General features: G+C 38.7%; 1 protein-coding gene across 1 annotated transcript in view; it reads left to right on the top strand.

Annotated features, from left to right (window-relative positions):
• The window catches only part of ccdc88b (coiled-coil domain containing 88B), a 65,020-nt gene extending 55,056 nt beyond the window's left edge, over positions 1 to 9,964 (top strand). Inside the window, exons 24-27 of the mRNA XM_077577454.1 lie at positions 3,397 to 3,504; positions 4,901 to 5,046; positions 9,370 to 9,708; positions 9,815 to 9,964. Coding sequence (XP_077433580.1) covers positions 3,397 to 3,504; positions 4,901 to 5,046; positions 9,370 to 9,708; positions 9,815 to 9,840 — 619 coding nt within the window. The 3' untranslated portion in view covers positions 9,841 to 9,964. The remainder of the gene's footprint in view (positions 1 to 3,396; positions 3,505 to 4,900; positions 5,047 to 9,369; positions 9,709 to 9,814) is intronic.
• Positions 9,965 to 17,395: the final 7,431 nt, after the last annotated feature.

Below are 17,395 nucleotides of genomic sequence, written 5' to 3'. Positions count from 1 at the left end.
AACAGGATTGATAGAATTAAAGCTACAAGCAAGAGCAAATAGTACATAATGTGTGTGTGTTCACATGTGCCACGGAGGTCTGTGTGTGCGTGAGGAAACCGTTTCACAGTCCAACAGCCCCCAGCAGTGTTGCTTTTAAATGTTAAACAGACTGCTTGCAGATTATCCAGAACTAATAGCGATCATGCAGGGCTGCTTCACCCTTTAAGACTAATGAGTCACATTGCTCCCAAATTACATTATTGCCCTCCCAAATTTTTCCCAGCCGTGGTTATATTTATTCAGACTGAATTTGTTAAGAAATACATATAAGTTACTTTCATATACTGATAAAATGTCTTTACCCATCTCGAAATGGGAGACAGACTTGTCTATAGCACCGGAACCTGACTTTTGGATTCAAGTTTGTGAAAACGCATTTAAAATGACAAAACACACAAATTTACAACTTATCCAATATAAAATTATTCACAGAACATACATTACTCAATATATGATGAAGAAAATGGGACTCTCAGACTCCGACATTTGTCTCCAATGCTTACAAAACACTACCGACACTTATGTTCATGCTTTATGGTTATGTACTCCGGTTATGTATTTCTGGACTAAAGTCTTAGAAAAACTTTCCGCTATTTTTGACTTGTGTTTGCTAGGTGACCTAACAACAACTGACTTACCACATAAACAATTTCAATCTACACTTGTAGCCCTTACTATCGCTAAAAAAACAATTCTTGTTAACTGGAAAAATAAACAAACTCTGAATATCTAACCTCCTCATGAATCACATTTTAATGGAAAAAATATCTGCCTCAAATAAAAAACAAATATCAAAATTTATAGAAACATGGTCTACGTATATAGAATTTTTTAACCTAATTCTGGTTACTTAATTCTGTCTGTTAGCGAGAGCCACTACATCGTGATAACTTACATTGATGTTTGTGCATTTGGCAATTTATTATTATATTATATTATTAGTATGGGATTTTTTTTAATGGGCTTTAGGTGAACTGATGAATACACACACGCTCGCACGCACGCACGCACACACACACACACACACGCACATACACATACTCACCCACATACAAAAAAAAATAATAATATATATATATATATATATATGTGTGTGTATATGTATATATATATGTATATATATATATAAAATAATAAAAAAATAAAAATAAAATAAAAACCTTTATTAAATTTTTTTAATTTATTTGTTTTTTTTAAAAAAGGAGAGCAATGATGATGTCAAATGGAATGAACAATACTGAGCTCTCCTGAGAAAAAAAAAAAAAGAAATACAACTGCAAATACAAAGTTTTGAGTACTCAACTACAATAATAACCACATTGTTGATATGTCTCCAGGAGTGTCAATCAAAAACTATTTATTTATTTATTTATTTATTTTGGATGAAGAAAAGCCATTTGACACAGCTTCTATTTTGGACCGAGACGAACGGATGGATGAAGTGGCAAACGCTGGTGTTTATTTTAAAAGAGAACCTCAACGCACCGGTGACATCTGTTATTAGAAAAGCAATTTAATAGCAATCATCCGCAGAATTATATTCAATATTCAACCGCACACACGCCAAATTAATCTCTCAAAAATAAGAAAAAAGGGCCAAAGACAGTTCCATTATAAAAATGAAATTGCGCGATGATTTGTTTTGTTGTGAAATCACACTTCCCTCCGAAATTATTGGAAGAGCAAGGCCAGTTTCCTTTGTTTGTGCTGCAGGTTGAAAACAAAGATGAATATGACAACAGCTCGAGTGTTTACGGGCATATTTAGATCTGATAGACAATTTACATGATTATTTATGGGTAGACATACAGTTTTATCTTGAGAAGAATAGAAGAAGTTAACATTAACACATAACGGGAAAGCCATAGACAGGCTAACAAAAAGTATCTGTGGGAGTATAAATACACCTTCAGCAACAATTATTTGAACACAAGCGACAATATAACAATGGATGTATGCACATATTCTTTATCCTCTGTGAAAAATGACAAATTTTGCTGCTATTTATTATTATATATTATTCATTTATAGTAGTTGTGAAACTCTTCTTTCTTTGTCTTCATGACTGCATTATACTGCCCCTGGTGGCCAAGTCGCATATTGAATTCATTATGACGCACAAACTGTTTAGCAGTAATTGTTTTCACGTTGCAAAAAAACTGAAAAATGGTAATTTTAGATACAAGTGTTTCGAATGATTTTTGTTCACCTAAACACACCAGGCAGTTAGGGAAAAAATAACCCAAATTGGGTCAAAAAGGGGCTGATCCAACTACTTGGGTTATTTATTTAACCACAAAAGTTTGGTCAAATGGAATAACCCACAACACAATTTTTTTGTAAAAAATAAAAAATAAAATAAAATTGCAGGTTGGTAGTACAAACCCCTTTTGGGGGAAAGGTTATACCCTTGATCCAAATTTTTGGGTTAAATAAATAACCCAAAATGTTTAGTTAGTCCCTTTTTGACCCATTTGGGTTTTATTTATGACCCAACTGTTGTTAAAGTGTAACATTTGTTTTTTCTTAACAAATAATGCTGTCGTTCAAATGATCTGATATCAGATCCAGATTTCAACCAACCAAAAAAAAAAAAATTTTTTTTTTTTAAATTTTACCCAACTTTCTGTGTTTGGACAAAACAGCCCACAAATTGGTTTGAATAGACCCAAATGGCAGGTCAGTAATTTTTTGGGGACCAAATAAAAATTTGGGGCCCAGCAGTTTTTAAGGGTGTATGTGTGAATTCAGGACCGAACACCAAATTTTCAGTTTATTCAGCGTTTTGGGGACAAAATAGCACCGCTTTTGAGATGAATCGTAAAAAGTTATTTTTCTCGATAAAATACAAATGTAAGTAGCAGACGAGCAGAGTGTGCTTCATCCTCTGGGAAAAATAAGAGTCTATAAATGCGAACTCCCACTTCAGTTCCAAGCGGCTGACATTCCTCGCAACAGACCTCGCACCACTAGCACAAGAATAAACGGACCTCGATACTAAACTTTACGTTCCATTTTCCAGCGCTGAACCCCGCTGACCTCTCTTAACATGGCCGAACTTCCCCGCCCACAGTCGAGCGTCGACAACTAACAGTCGGCCCAGAATTGCTTCACAATTTTTTTTATTCCGAGCCGTTTATCATCCAAGGCAGGTCTGCAGTTGCAGGCTATTTTTCAGCCTTTTTCTCTTCTGCGCCGTCTGAAACCTTGATCAGCAGCACTAAGCCCACTTTTTTTTTTGTCTTCTCTTGGCTTGAAAGCAGCACGGAGAAAGTCATTCGATTGATGTGATCGATAGAATATCGGCGAGAAATGTATGAAATGTTGCAGTTGATGTTTGTCTTCTCCTTCAAGGGAGAAGCTGAGCGAGCTCCGTCGGGAGAAGCAAAAGCTGGTGGAGAAGATTATGGACCAGTACAGGGTTCTGGAGCCCAATGTGCAAACTTCACCTTGGAAGGCCAAGTACGAACACAATTCCACTGTGACACTTGATAGTAATGTTAAAATTTGAATACATTTCTTTTTCAGCCAAACCAAAACGCTAAAAACGAACTATTCAATAATATACTGTTTTATACATCCGGCTATAACTGAGTGTATTCAGTGTCAACACAGGAAAGCACTGCAATTCCAACATAAAAGTAGAATCACTCAAATAAAAAGGACGGAGTGGATTATTTTTACTGCATGACCTGAATCCTAGTATATTTTACTGAAAGGTTTTCTGTAAAAGAGCATTCCAAGGTCTGGTCACCAAGAAAATCCTGTTCTATGATATGCCGTTATTTGGAAGGCCAAAACATGTAAATTAGAGGTGTCAATTATTGCGTTCATTTTGAGTTAATTTAAAGTTACTTTAACACCATTCTTTTTTTTTAACAAGCGATTAAAGACCGCGCCTCCACGTCAAAATTTTGCATTCATACGTAATGCAAATATTTGTGGAGACTGGGGTCAAGTTGCATTAATAGGTATATTTATTGGGGGCGTCAAAACTAGTGCATTCATTTTGAGTTAATTTTAAGTTGATTAAATGTAAAGTCCTTATTTGGAAAGCCTGTATTGGGGGGAATTACAGTCGCAACGCAGCAGACATGTTCACGTAAAAATTTGGCTGTAATAAATTTAATAATAATGCATTTTTGTGTAGACTGGGGTCAAGTTAGATTTCACAATTTTAAAAATGTGCAGAATTGCACAAGTTACTTCATGTTAAAGATTAGATAGCTTAAATATGAAAAGAAAAATGCACTGAGCTGTCACCAATGTCTTACAAATGCAATTATGCCATCTAGTGGCAGAAAAATGACCTCAACACAAATTGACATCACACTCGTTTTTAACAGTTTTAAGTATAGCTTTTTAATTTGAACTCAATTTTGTAAATTATTATGAAATTACTGTATCAATGACTAAAAGATGCAGCCATATTTCTATTACTTCAACATACCCCCCCCCCCCCCCCACACACACACACTTTTATGTTAACAAGAGTATGAAATCTTGGAAAATAAATATTTTATTGTACATTTTGAACAGATATAAAATTTGCGATTAATCGTGAGTTAACTATTCTATACTAAATCATGCGATTAATTATGATTAAACTGTGTAACCGCCTGACACCCCTAATATATATATATATATATATATATATATATATATATATATATATATATATATATATATATATATATATATATATATATATATATATATATATATATATATATATATATATATATATATATATATATATATATATATAGGCTATAACTGAAGCCATTTTCATGCTGCCCAGTGAATCGTGTTCGCCATCATATTGGGCCTTCACCGTGCCCCCTCTGTGTCCTCGAAGGAAATCTAACTGGATTGCAGACCGGATGAAGAAGCTCATCAAACCCCGCGCAGGAGCGCGAGAGGGACGCGTCCTCGTCACGGCCGCTGGCAGCGTGGAGAACCTGGCCGACAGAGCCCAATTCACATCAGACACACCTCAGCATGGTGAGGGCCGCACACCCCGGCGCTCTGTCTGCCTTTCGCCAGGATTTTCTAACACGCTCGCCGCCCCCATCAAGCGAGGCCACAGGCATGCATAGACATCAGCTCATGACTAGCAAGTGAGCCCGGCAGCCATCGGTGATGCTTTCTAAATCTTTCCCTGTCGCGGTCGCCTTTTTTTTTCGCAGCACTTCATTTTTCTCTTTATGCACTCTGACCGCGCAATGCATTTGCAGAGATTTGAAAAGAAACTCTATAGGTAGCATTTGAGTGTATTAATGTCACTATTCTGATGGAAAAGACTAATTCACACCTCATTTTCTCAGCTCTGTATGCACTGTAAAAGCTTGCATGCTTATCAGTTCTCACATTTTGACTGCTTTTCAGTTCCAAAGACTTCCACAGTACATAAAAGAAATGAATATATATGATTATCCAGCTGTTCAGGGTGAGCTGGAACATATCCCGGCTGAATTTGGGCTAAGGCAGCCAACACATTGGACTGGAATTTGGTGAGATAAAGTAGACTAAGCTTTAGATCAGGTGAAAACCAGGTCTAAGTTGTGGCGCACAGCCACATGGCATTTATGCTAATTGCGTGATGACACTTAAGTACATTACAGTCATTCAACAACAACAAAATCTATTATTAGTTTTAGTTTTTAGTTTTATTATTTTAGTATTCTAAAAATGAATATCCAATTTTTTTAATTTCTTTTTTATATTACAAAATTAAATCAATACAAAATTGTATATGAAATTTTAACCTCCCAAATGGCACCTATTCAGTGGTACAGCCCATAATATGTTTTTAGATGGCCACTGATCAACTTACCAGGCTTCACAATCCTTTTTTTTTTTTTTTCAGGAGAGCTCAGTATTGTTCATTCGATTTGACATCATCATTGCTCTCCTTTTAAAAAAAAAAAAAGTTTTTTTTTTCTTTCTCTCTTTTTTTTATATATACATATATATACATATACACACATATATATATATATATATATATATATACATTTTTTTTTTTGTATGTGGGTGAGCATGTGCGTGCGTGTTTGTATTCATCAGTTCACCTAAAGCCCATTAAAAAAAAATCCCATACCAATAATATAATATAATAATAAATTGCCAAATGCAGAAACATCAATGTAAGTTATCACGATGTAGTGGCTCTCGCTAACAGACAGAATTAAGTAACCAGAATTAGGTTAAAAAATTCTATATACGTAGACCATGTTTCTATAAATTTTGATATTTGGTTTTTATTTGAGGCAAGATATTTTTTCCATTAATAAAGGCTTCACAATCCTGAGATTTTAATTATTATTTTTCTTAAATCCTGCATCAAAAGAATTCCGCTTGCTTTTAGTCACAGTCTGAGCTCTCCTGCCCGTAAGAATAACAGCGTGATCAACTTTATCCAAAATGGCCTCGGTCCAAACCTGGCAATTAACGCAATGAGCAAAGAGGGTCCCTTAAGGCTCTAATAGCGGCGGTTAAGTCTGTCTTTGATAAGCTGAGACGCTTCGGTCTTTGTATAAATAAACCTCCGCTGAGATCAATGTTCCATTTATTATTAGCTTCTAATGCTTTAATCTTTACCTCATCGACTGCGCGTACAATTGACTTCTTATATGAATTAATGCAACACTTTCAAAAGGCAATGCATCATATTTCCCCCCCCCCCCCCTTGAATTACGCCGAATCCACATCGCATTGTCCGAGAGGAGCAAAAGTTAAAAGACACTAAGATTGTGATGCACCAAAAATCACATCAAAATATCCAAAACCAATTTATTAAATGCTTTCATTCTGAATTAGTAGGTTAAATACTATCCTTATGCTTTGTGTGTTAGTCGCTTCTCTCGGGTCACCACCATGGTAACGAGATGCAAATGATTTGAATTCAGTGCAAATCTCGTTTTAATTATAGAGTGGGCATTTTTTTCATGTTGCGCAGGTTTTGCGATACTTCACACATTCATTAACAATCCCCTTATGAGCGTGCACTTTGCTTAGTGGCAGAATAAACTCTTGAGAGGAGGAGGCGGTGGGTGGGGGGGGGGGGCGGGGGCTTCCTTAAGTAGAGCTGGACTCGGGGGGGCTTCTCGTGAAGACGATAAGAGAGAGGTAGCAAAGCATTATGCTCAATGCATTTTTCAAACAAAACTCAGCGGATGCTTCGTTAGGTACACCTGCATAGTCTAATGGGAACTAATATCATAGCTGTGTCAAAAAAAAAAAAAAATTACTTTGCAAAGTCTATTGCTATTTTGGATTGGCATTATGTGCTCATTATTACGATTGCCACTATCATCATTATAATTGTGTGAATGCTGAAACACTTTTTTTGTTCCTAACCTTTATTATAAGTACTTTTTATTTTCCACTCGTTTTCACTTTGAAGCTCCTTAGAGTGAATGCAATTTTCTTTTTTTTTTTAATTTGCCACTCAACTACAATTAATAATTAGTAATTTTCCAAGTCATTTATCTTTCGATTTACTTCATAAGCATTCCACAAGCATTCAGCTTTTATTAGCATTCAGCTTTTAGCATTCACACGCTAGTTATCATTGTTGTTGTTTTTGTAATTTGTAAAATTGTGTAAGTGGGAGACTTACATATGACAATACTGGGTTGTTTTCCTAACCCACTCGTTGGGTAGTGCTGGATTTTGAGCAGATTGGGTCACTTTTACCCAAGGTTGGGTTTAGGCCGATTCTCGATTTGATGGTTTACCGTAGTTTTAAAATGTAAATGTTTCAATAACCAATAATACTGTCTCTCACCGGTAACAAGCTCTTTTCAATTTTTAAGGGACATCCAAGCAGGGCACATTATGATTGAGTAAACAACCCGCTTCTTTCAAGTTGTCTCTAATTTATTTTTTTACTCCTTCTCGGTGAGGAAGCAAGACGAACGAGACACTGCAAACACGGATAAGTTTTTGCTCTGATTAATGTGCATTGTCCTAAAATAAAACAAAATAAAAAAATAATAGTGCCAGCAGGTACTAGTTAGCCCCATGGTCAACATGAGTAGCCCACAGGTCTGTTCTAAAAATAGCTCACCGGTGATGAAGAAGAAGAATTAAAACGGAAGAATAAAGTAAAGATGTATTTATTTATTTAAACTTTATTTACAACATGTATATTTTGTACCAAATATTCTATAATTTGTTTAAAAATAAAAATATTTTGTCCAAATATAAAAAAAATAAAAAGTCAAATATAAAAATAAAAAAAATAAGTAATTTGTTGTTTCCTGATACATCATGGCCTTTAAATGCCCCCAAAGATAAAAATCAAGCTGGGTGAGATCTGGGAGGCCACTTCACATGACCAAACGGGAAAAAAATCTAAGCATCTGGAAACTACTACTATCTAACCACTGACACAATCTTGCAAATACCATGAGATGGAGATCCCGGAAGTTTCCGTCTCCCTTTAGCAGAGATGAGCAAAAAAAAATGCCTTCTTGCACACCTGAAACCTTACGTCTTAAAGATTTCCATGGAGGACACAAAATGAAATGATTTCAAAACAATGGCGGTCATGTAGAGCATATTATATACTGTAAATCAAAATTATTTTAATAAAAAAGTGTATTTTTTTTTTTTCCCTATTTCCCGAAACAAACTGGACACCCTATATAATAATAATAGCAATAAAAACAATAATGGTGGCAGCGGCACCCGAGTTAGTAATATATAATATTGCGGTATGTTTGCGCAAATATGCAAAAGGAAAGCGAGGCGGCAGCAGCTCAGTGCATCATGGGAAATCACCCAGCAGGCTTTGCATACAGTAACATAACAAAGGCGTGATTTACACACTGAAGACTTCTTACCACAGCCTTGTAATATAAATTTGCAAGATTGCAGCCTGGTTATGACAAATGCATGATTTTGATATTTTTAAGACCGAATGCACCTTTTTGGCGTCAAATCCATACCATGTTTATTATATGGGTGCATGGAAATGTAATGTATCCTAATAAGATTAGGGCAAAGGCGTAATCTTCGCCCTAAACCAGGGACATCAACAACATTGTAGTTAGGGTTTTCTCATAGAGAGCCGTGAAAACCATATAGGGAATGTATACAATAATGTTTCCTAATCTTTATGGCGCCAAATCAGCTAATTTACTATTTATAGTATATTTTTATTGACACCTGCACCCTAGACTATATTTCGTCATTAGATTATGTCTTTATGAAGACTTGAATAGCATATAAGGATCGCAGGTCATCCAGGATCAACATGTTTTATGCATTATATAATGATTATGTATATAATACATACCATTTCCTCACATTTTGCAGATCCGTGCAGTGCCCCGGGTTCTCCGTGTCCCTCGAGAAAAGCTCCACTCCACTCAGAGCCCGAGATTTCTTCTCCCACTAGCCTGGTCCCGCGCTCCGGGGGTCGTCGTAAACTGGGGTCCCGTCACGGTTGGGGTTTGTCCAGAGGTGGCGCCGGAGTTTCGCAATCCTTCAGTCCCGGCGACCAGAAGACCGCGCCTCGCCTCCGCCTGCTTTCCGGTCAGAACACCACCACGGTCCCTTGGGAGGAGGGGGAGAGCGGGGTGAGAAGCGCTCCCGAGCAGGCTGCGCAGGCCAAAGTGAGCAGTTGGGAGAGCCTTGAGGAGGAGACAAATGGAGGTGAGGAAGAGGAGGATGAGGAAGAGGAGGAAGACACAAGATGATATTAACAGGTGATGAAGTCAGAGATTACGTATTATTTATTCAAGTCTTCTCTGTTTTACAGGTCAACTTTCCAGCAATGACACATGAAAAAGACTCCATTTATTGAACAAACGTTTTAGTTGCACACAAATTGTTTTAAGACAATCACTTTGTCAGGTTTACTGTTTTAAATAAATAGACTTCACAGTATTTTGATGCAAGTATGAAGAAACCCAACCGACTGATGAGCTTTTCATTTACTGTGTGTTTTCATCAACTTAAAAATATGTGAACCTTTACAAAGGCAATTGGTCGACCTGTTGTGGTTGTCAGCACAGTGGACAAGTGGTTAACATGTGATTCACAGTTTTGAAGTTCTGAAGTCAAATCCGGGCTTTGGCCTACGCCCTTTGCTTGCCTGGGTTACTTCGGCTTCGTCCCATATTCCAAAAACATGCATTGGACCCTCAAGTTGCTGGGTAAAAAATAACCCAATTTTGGTCAAAAATTAGACCGACTTAATAACTTGGGTAAATGTGACACAACACTTCTGGGTTGTTTTGTATACAACAACTCAGTTTTTTGTACAGAACCCAAAAAATTGTCGTTGGATTTTTTTGTGTATTTTTTATTATTTTTTTTACAAAAATTGGGTCCTTTTTTTACCCAGAAGTTTTAAAGGCGTATACGTTTTTTTTGGAATACTCCCAATTATGCACTCTTAAAACTCCTGGGTGAAATGTAACCTAAATTGGGTGAAATTGCTAACCCAGTGCACTTATGCAATCTTAAAACAACTGGGTCAAAAATAACCCAAATTGCACGATACAGCACAAAACATTGGGTCATTTTATACTGAACAGCAGATTGACCCAGATACCAAAGTGGCCGCTTTTTGACCCAAATTGTTTTGTTTTTTGTTTACCCCTTTTTTGTTTTGTTTATCAAACATATTGAGTTGAGGATTTGACCCAACACGTTGGGTCAAGATTTCGATTCAACAAGGGGTAAAAAACTATCGATACTGATGAATTCAAGCCACCAAGAAATGGTTAACAGGTCATCAAGTTGGTTCAAATTGACACAAGTAGCGGGTCGGTCCATTTTTTGACCCAAATTGGGCTATTATTGACCTAATTGTAATTTTTTTGTGTGTGTCAAGGATTTGACTAAGTATGTTAATCTAACAAGGGGTAAAACTACCCATACTGATGCGTTTCAGCGACCAAGAAATGGCTTTTCAGGTTTTTAGGGGAGCTATGGTTCAAAATAATACTAACTTTAATGACATTAAATTGACTTCAGTGCACAACCAACCTGTTGAAAATGCTGACCAGCTTCAGCCCGCCCAAATCTAATCTTTAACCCAATCTATTGGGTCAAAAAATAATGAACCCAATTTTAAAGCAACCCAATCTAAAATCCAAAGCTTCCCAGCAATTGGGCTAGGAAAACAACCCAGGATTTTTTTTGGTGTGTGCACTTGCCTGTATGTGCCCTGTGATTGGCTGATGACCATTCAACAGTTTGTATTGCCTTAAGTCTCATCCTGAGAACGGATCCTACTATTTTGGTTATCATCTTTAGCTACTTTAGAAGCAAAAAGCAGTGCTGTCTTGCACCACTGCAAACTAAAACAAATCATTTAGAAGCATCCCTAATGAATTGTCTTGTGATTATAGCCGAAAAAAATATTGGCACTTCGATTGAACAAATTGTGTTTAAAGTGGCACATTGTTTTCCAAGGCTTCCTTTTCATGTCCAATTCTCAATACAAGAGTCAATCATGATAGTTTGGAAAAGAAGAACTTTCAGTGCTCCAAGTGGCATCTTGGTCTTCGTCAAGCGACTCGTAGCGCAGCTAAGCAGTGAAAACGTTCAAGTGGAGTAGACAAGTGCACTTAAGCCGCGCTCGCACTGCGTCATCTCGTCTGCAATAAACCTTTATAGGATTATCTCAAATGTCCCGGCTGCTCCCGCTGATTGATCTGCTCCAAGTTGGCTCACTTCAAGGTAAAAAGGAGAAGCCTATTAGAGCGCAGGTGCTTACTCATAATGGACAACATTAACTTGGAAAAGGAGAACTGACGATCTGCGCAAAGTGATGCGGCGAATAAAGGTTGTCTTGCTTGATTTTTGTGTCCATTCAGGCATTAAAGCAGAAGACACCTCCTTATCTCTTTTTTGCGGCCTATCTTATATTCTGAGTGTGTAGTTTGGATAAACGGGGAGAGACCCGGCCCATCTGGCTCACATGCGGTTCACTTTAGGGCTCCTGTAAAGCCAGTCAGCGGGCTAATGCTAAATGATCTAATGGCTTACTTGCATCAAATGGTTCCAGAGCAGAGCTGACACTCAGGCAGATGGGGGGGTCTCGTGGGAGGGGGGCACATTATATGGATCTGGACATGGGAGGGGGGGCAGTTACCAGAGACATATCTTTCAAAAAGCCTCACAGTGGGGATGGAGACAGCACTCAAAATGGATACGAAAGAAGGGTCTGCCACTCAAACCAGTCCTCCGTACAGCGGCTGTCAAAGTCGGTAAACGGCAATGCGGCGTAATCAAAAGACAGCACACATATTTCTAGTTTGTGCTGCTGTTTTCAAAGATATACTAGTCTGTAGCTAACAGTACGGTAGACTAGAACAGGCTCAGCGAGGCTCACAAAAGTGTCCATGTTCCCGTCAAAGCAAGTATGGACATTAGCTTAGCATCGCAAGCTAATAGCAAAATAATTAAATAAAAATAAAGCTTAGCATCGCGTAGAACTACACGTGTATATGAAAGCTTTTTACTCTCTACGTAGCGAGAAGTTAAGCCACGGCAGCCATCTTGCGTTGCCCCTCGCTAAGTGCACCTAACTAACTTGAATACATTGATTTGATTGATTGATTCTGCTGTGCTGTGTTTTCATTTTACTACAACAAAAATGCCACAGCATGTGGCGTACAATTGTACCAATAAGACGCAATAAGCACATTTCTTTGAAACTAACAGTGGCAACGTAAGATGGCTGCCCTGTGGCTTAAGCTGTTTTGTCACGTCGTACTGTACACGCCTTTTAAACGTGCTATTTTTGGTACAGTATACAGTTGTCAAGCCATTATCTAGGGAATCTAATTGTAACGGAAGTTTTCAAACTGTTTCAAGCTTTTTAAAAAATGTTTTTTTTTTACTGTACTTGGCATTTTTAGGCCAGAAAAAGACAAAAAGTAAAGGATGACCCCTTCCCCCAGTTAGTCCACTAAATCGAAGTTCCACTGTATCAAAACATGAAGTTACAAGCTTGGTCACGGAACAAGTCGAAATACCAAGTAGCACTTTAATATATTTTCAATGATTCTCAGTTTGAATCCCAGGTCAAGCTCTGCAAGCCTCCGCTGGCGACCGGTACGGGCTGTTCCTGTTCCTGTTCCTGTCCAATGAGGACTTTTGAAAATGGGTAGATAGATGGACGACCTGTTTTTTCTTTCCTTTAAAAAGTCTGTGCATTTGTGTGTAGAAGACACAAGGGAATAGTCGGCGCGCTCACAACCCAAAATCCCGATCAGCTAATGGACTTCTAATCCACCTCATCAATTATGAACTTGACGCGGTGACGTCATTCCAAACGAATTCTTCTTCTGAGGCAGGACGCGGGCAGGAAGTTTTTGCTTCTGTCACTCACTCGGAGCTTTCTAATGGATGCGAAGCAACAAGTACAAAATCTGTGCCCGCCTTTGCAGTATTCCAATTTAAAATTCCTCGCAGCGTGTCAAGAAGTTCCTCACGACCACAGGCTGTTGTGAGGAGGAGGAGGGAGATGATCAATTTTCACTTTGACCTTTTGTTTATTCAGCCAACGCTCTTCGCCGAACGAGACGAGTGAGAAATCATTCAAAAGAAAGCCTGGGAGAAAATAAATAGAGGAAGTAAAAAAAAACAACAACAACAACTAAAATGAGCGATTAGATGCCATTGTTGCTTCTTGATTCCTGAAGCGATGAATGATGGATGCTCGCCCCCGGTTGACATCGCAGCGCGGATCTGAAGACGCGCGTCGCTTGCTTCATTATTGAGAACCCGGAGGCTGCAACACGATTGGCCGACATCGCTTTTCCAACCAAACTTCTCCATGTTGAGGTCCTTCCTCATTATTCCCCTCTGCCCCCTTTAGCCTTCGTCCTTTTCCTGAGCCATCACATTTTAATGACCGCGTCTCACTAAAGGGCCTCCGCTGAGCAAAAACCTCACTTGGGCCACTTAGCCCGCTAACTGAGCAGGCTAGGCATCATAAATACTCGGAGCCGCATTGGATGTTTGTTAAGTCGGGCGTGTCTTTGCAGTCTGGCTCGTTTCCTTGCATCTGCGCCAGGCGATGACAACAAAAGGCTTTCTATTCGATTCGCAAGTCGGCACACGTCACCGGGACCCGATCTGAAAGTTGTGAGTCATAGTTTGTTGTCTCGGCCATGTTAAGGGGGGGGGGCAGGAGACAAGAGAGACGCTCGCCGATGGAGGTGCAACGAGGTAAATTCAATTAATGATATTTTGCTCAGGGCGGTAGAAGGAAGGTCGGAGGGAAAACAACAAGTAACCCCTCAACCTCTCCTCTTCACAAAACTGTCACAATCCCCCCCCCCTTCAGCTCTCAACGGGCTTTTACTCAATGAGGTGAGCTTGTGCATCTATAACTTCTTCCTCCCTCACCCCGTCTCCATCCATCTCTCCATCCGCCGCACCCCACCACACCCACATCCTTCCTCTCCCCGAGTGTATTAAGGGGCTTTGACGCACTCAGTAAAAAGCTGATTTATTCCCTCGGAGGTATCGATCGTTTTTTGCATTAAAGATTATAATTCATTACCTCGGCCCCTTTTAATACATTAAACGCTCCAAATAAAAATAAAACAGCCCCTCCCCTCCTACCACCACTTCCACCTAAACTGGTTGCGTCCCAAGGGTATGCGAAAACACTCACGTCGCGATGTCCTGCTTGTTGTGCTGGAACGGCGAAGTCCCCCTGAGAGGCACACGAAAGCATCCATGCGAGGAAGATGACTTGAGCTACTTCGTTTTGTCAAATGCAAAGTGATAATTGACTTGAAGACCTACCTGAGGAGCGCCGGGCAGCGGCCAACCCCGGGGACCAGACACAAGTCTTGACTCCACAACTTGGCAACTAGAGAGAAAGAACTTTTAAAACAAAAGTGCTGCCTCAAAATTCTTTAAAAAGCCGGCTAGCTAGCATAGCTTTTGTGTTCCGGTAGCATTGTTAACGTTTTAAGCTAGCTAACTAAATGAAACTGACTAGCTAAATTAGCCTACGGGGCTGACATATTTACATCATTACGTGTTCAAAGTTGCTAGAATGTGAAGTTTGTCAGCCCTTTTTGCCTGCCTTATTTTTTGAGAAAACTAGGCAAAGTTGGGAAACATCAGATTCATTTAGCTTGCTAGCTAATGGCGGACACCTTGACTGTTAGCAACTAACAGTTTAGCTATTTGTGTGTGTGTGTTTTTTTTACAATGAATCCTTTTATAAACTTTATGTAATGCTTAGGTCCGAGCTACGGTAATCGTGACATCAGTTCACCCATTTCGATCTCCAACTGGTGACATTTTCTCCAAAATGCTGCTCGTAAGTTGACAATTTTATTTAATTTTTATTTCATGAAAACAATAAACCATGGTAATTACAGTTAACAAAAATTAACAAAAACACAAAAACTAAAATTGAAAAAACATTTTCAAATGAAAAAACTTTGAAACTAATGAAAAGTGAACTACATCTCACATTTATAAAACTGAATCTAACTATAATTATAGCAAAAATGTCTTTCGTCTTGGTCAATTAATATCGTACTTTCGGGGTTCATTTTAAATGTATTTATTTCAGTATTGCCGCACAGGAGAAAGAAGGTCAGTGATTTAAGAATTGTAATTTACTTCCTTTTGTTACTTAGTAACTTTTTTTTTTTTTAATCTTGCACTCAACAAACACTCTGTGTTTTTAAAGAAAAACTAAAATACTGATGAAAACTAAACTAAAATGAATAATAATAAAAAAAAAACTTGCTCCAAAAACAAAAGTCAAAAGGAAATATAATGTAACTAGAACGAAAAATCCCAAAGTATTTTAACCTTGGTTTAGACTAGGCACGTAGAACATATTACTGCAAATTTTCTTTTTTTTAATCCGATTCCTCCTTTAATGCGAATATGCTAGATAATATTACTGATGAGCCTGAGCTTGTTTACGTTGAATTTAATTTAATAACAAAATACAGTTTATGTAACATGGGTTCATGATTGTGTACATGCTAGATGCATGACATTCGTGCTTTATGAGCCTCCGTGATTTAAGTGATTTGCGGCAGCTGGCGAACCACAAATAGGGTTAAGAGTTCACTGTAGATCTTTTTTTATGTCAAATGTGGCGTTTGAGAAAAAAAAAAAACTGGTAATAGACAAAGTAAGGAGGAGTAGAAAGGGCAGATTTGAGTTTTCAAATGTAGGGAGTGAAAGTAAAAAAGTCGACAGAAAAAAAAAAAATACTTGCGATACTGTCCCTGAAAAAGTCAAGATTTAAGAAGCAGCATGTGTCCGCTATCGATTTTGGCCCGAATGGCTGCACCAATCCCCCCACAGCAAAATAAGATTGCCCCCCCCCCCCCCCCCCCCCCCCCCCCCGTCCCGTGGCCTGGACAGATTGATTCGAGAGGACTTGAAGAGCAATCTCACTGATTTTTACCTCCTCCGAGTGTCACTCCCTCATCATCCTTCCCTCCTTCCATTAAAGGACTCCTCCACCTCCAAACTCTTGTCCACTCATCCCCCGCTCACCCTTTACCTCCTCCCCCCCCCGTCGCCTCTCTTTCCCACTGACAGGCTTTCAGACACTAAATCAGAGACATTGATCCAGCCCAGCCCAAGTGTCCTGGATTCTGCTAAAGAGCCATTTTAATTTCACAAGCAGTTTACGGGCTGGGTCGACCCCACCTCCTCCCGCGTAAACAAACATCCCCCCCCCTCCACCCCCCACACCCATCGTCCTCTCATCCATACACATCAACCGTCGCGCCTTCGCCACTCATTCCTGCCGAGGGAACGCTGCGGTTTTTCTCATTCATTATAGCCAAAAATAGTTCACCTTAAAAATGAGGTTCACCTGCATTTCACAGAACCTAAAGGTGAAATGACCGCAAAATAGTAGAAAAAAGCAGCATAAGAACGCAGTGCTACGTCAATGAAACTACAACAATTTGAATAAAAAAAAAAAAAAGTAAAAAATGAACAGTGGCAATGTCAGTCAAAAGTGTTGATACTCTATAGCAGGGGTCACCAACATGGCTCCCCGTCGACGCCAGATAGCCACCAAGGAGTAGTCTGCGGGCTTGTTCCAAAAATAGCTCACCACTGACGAGGCATTGTGATTTTCTAGGAATGTGAACAATGGAAGGGATTTGATGAAAATTGTGATAAGCGAAAAATGTTGTATATTGGTGTTTTTGTTTCCTAAGTAGTGTGAGAAATCGTTAACATAATTAAATGTCATTACTCTTAATTATTAACAGCTAGGGCTGTCAGCATGTCACAATTTTTTTTTAATTATTATTATTATTATTTTTTTTTAGAACTGATTATACTGTCGATTACTCCAGGAATCGCCTCCGTTTCA

The sequence above is a fragment of the Vanacampus margaritifer genome, chromosome 10, assembly GCF_051991255.1.
Source record: "Vanacampus margaritifer isolate UIUO_Vmar chromosome 10, RoL_Vmar_1.0, whole genome shotgun sequence".
Lineage (NCBI taxonomy): Eukaryota > Metazoa > Chordata > Actinopteri > Syngnathiformes > Syngnathidae > Vanacampus > Vanacampus margaritifer.
Note: the sequence above shows the minus strand (reverse complement) of the source record. Positions and strands in the feature narration are given on the sequence as shown.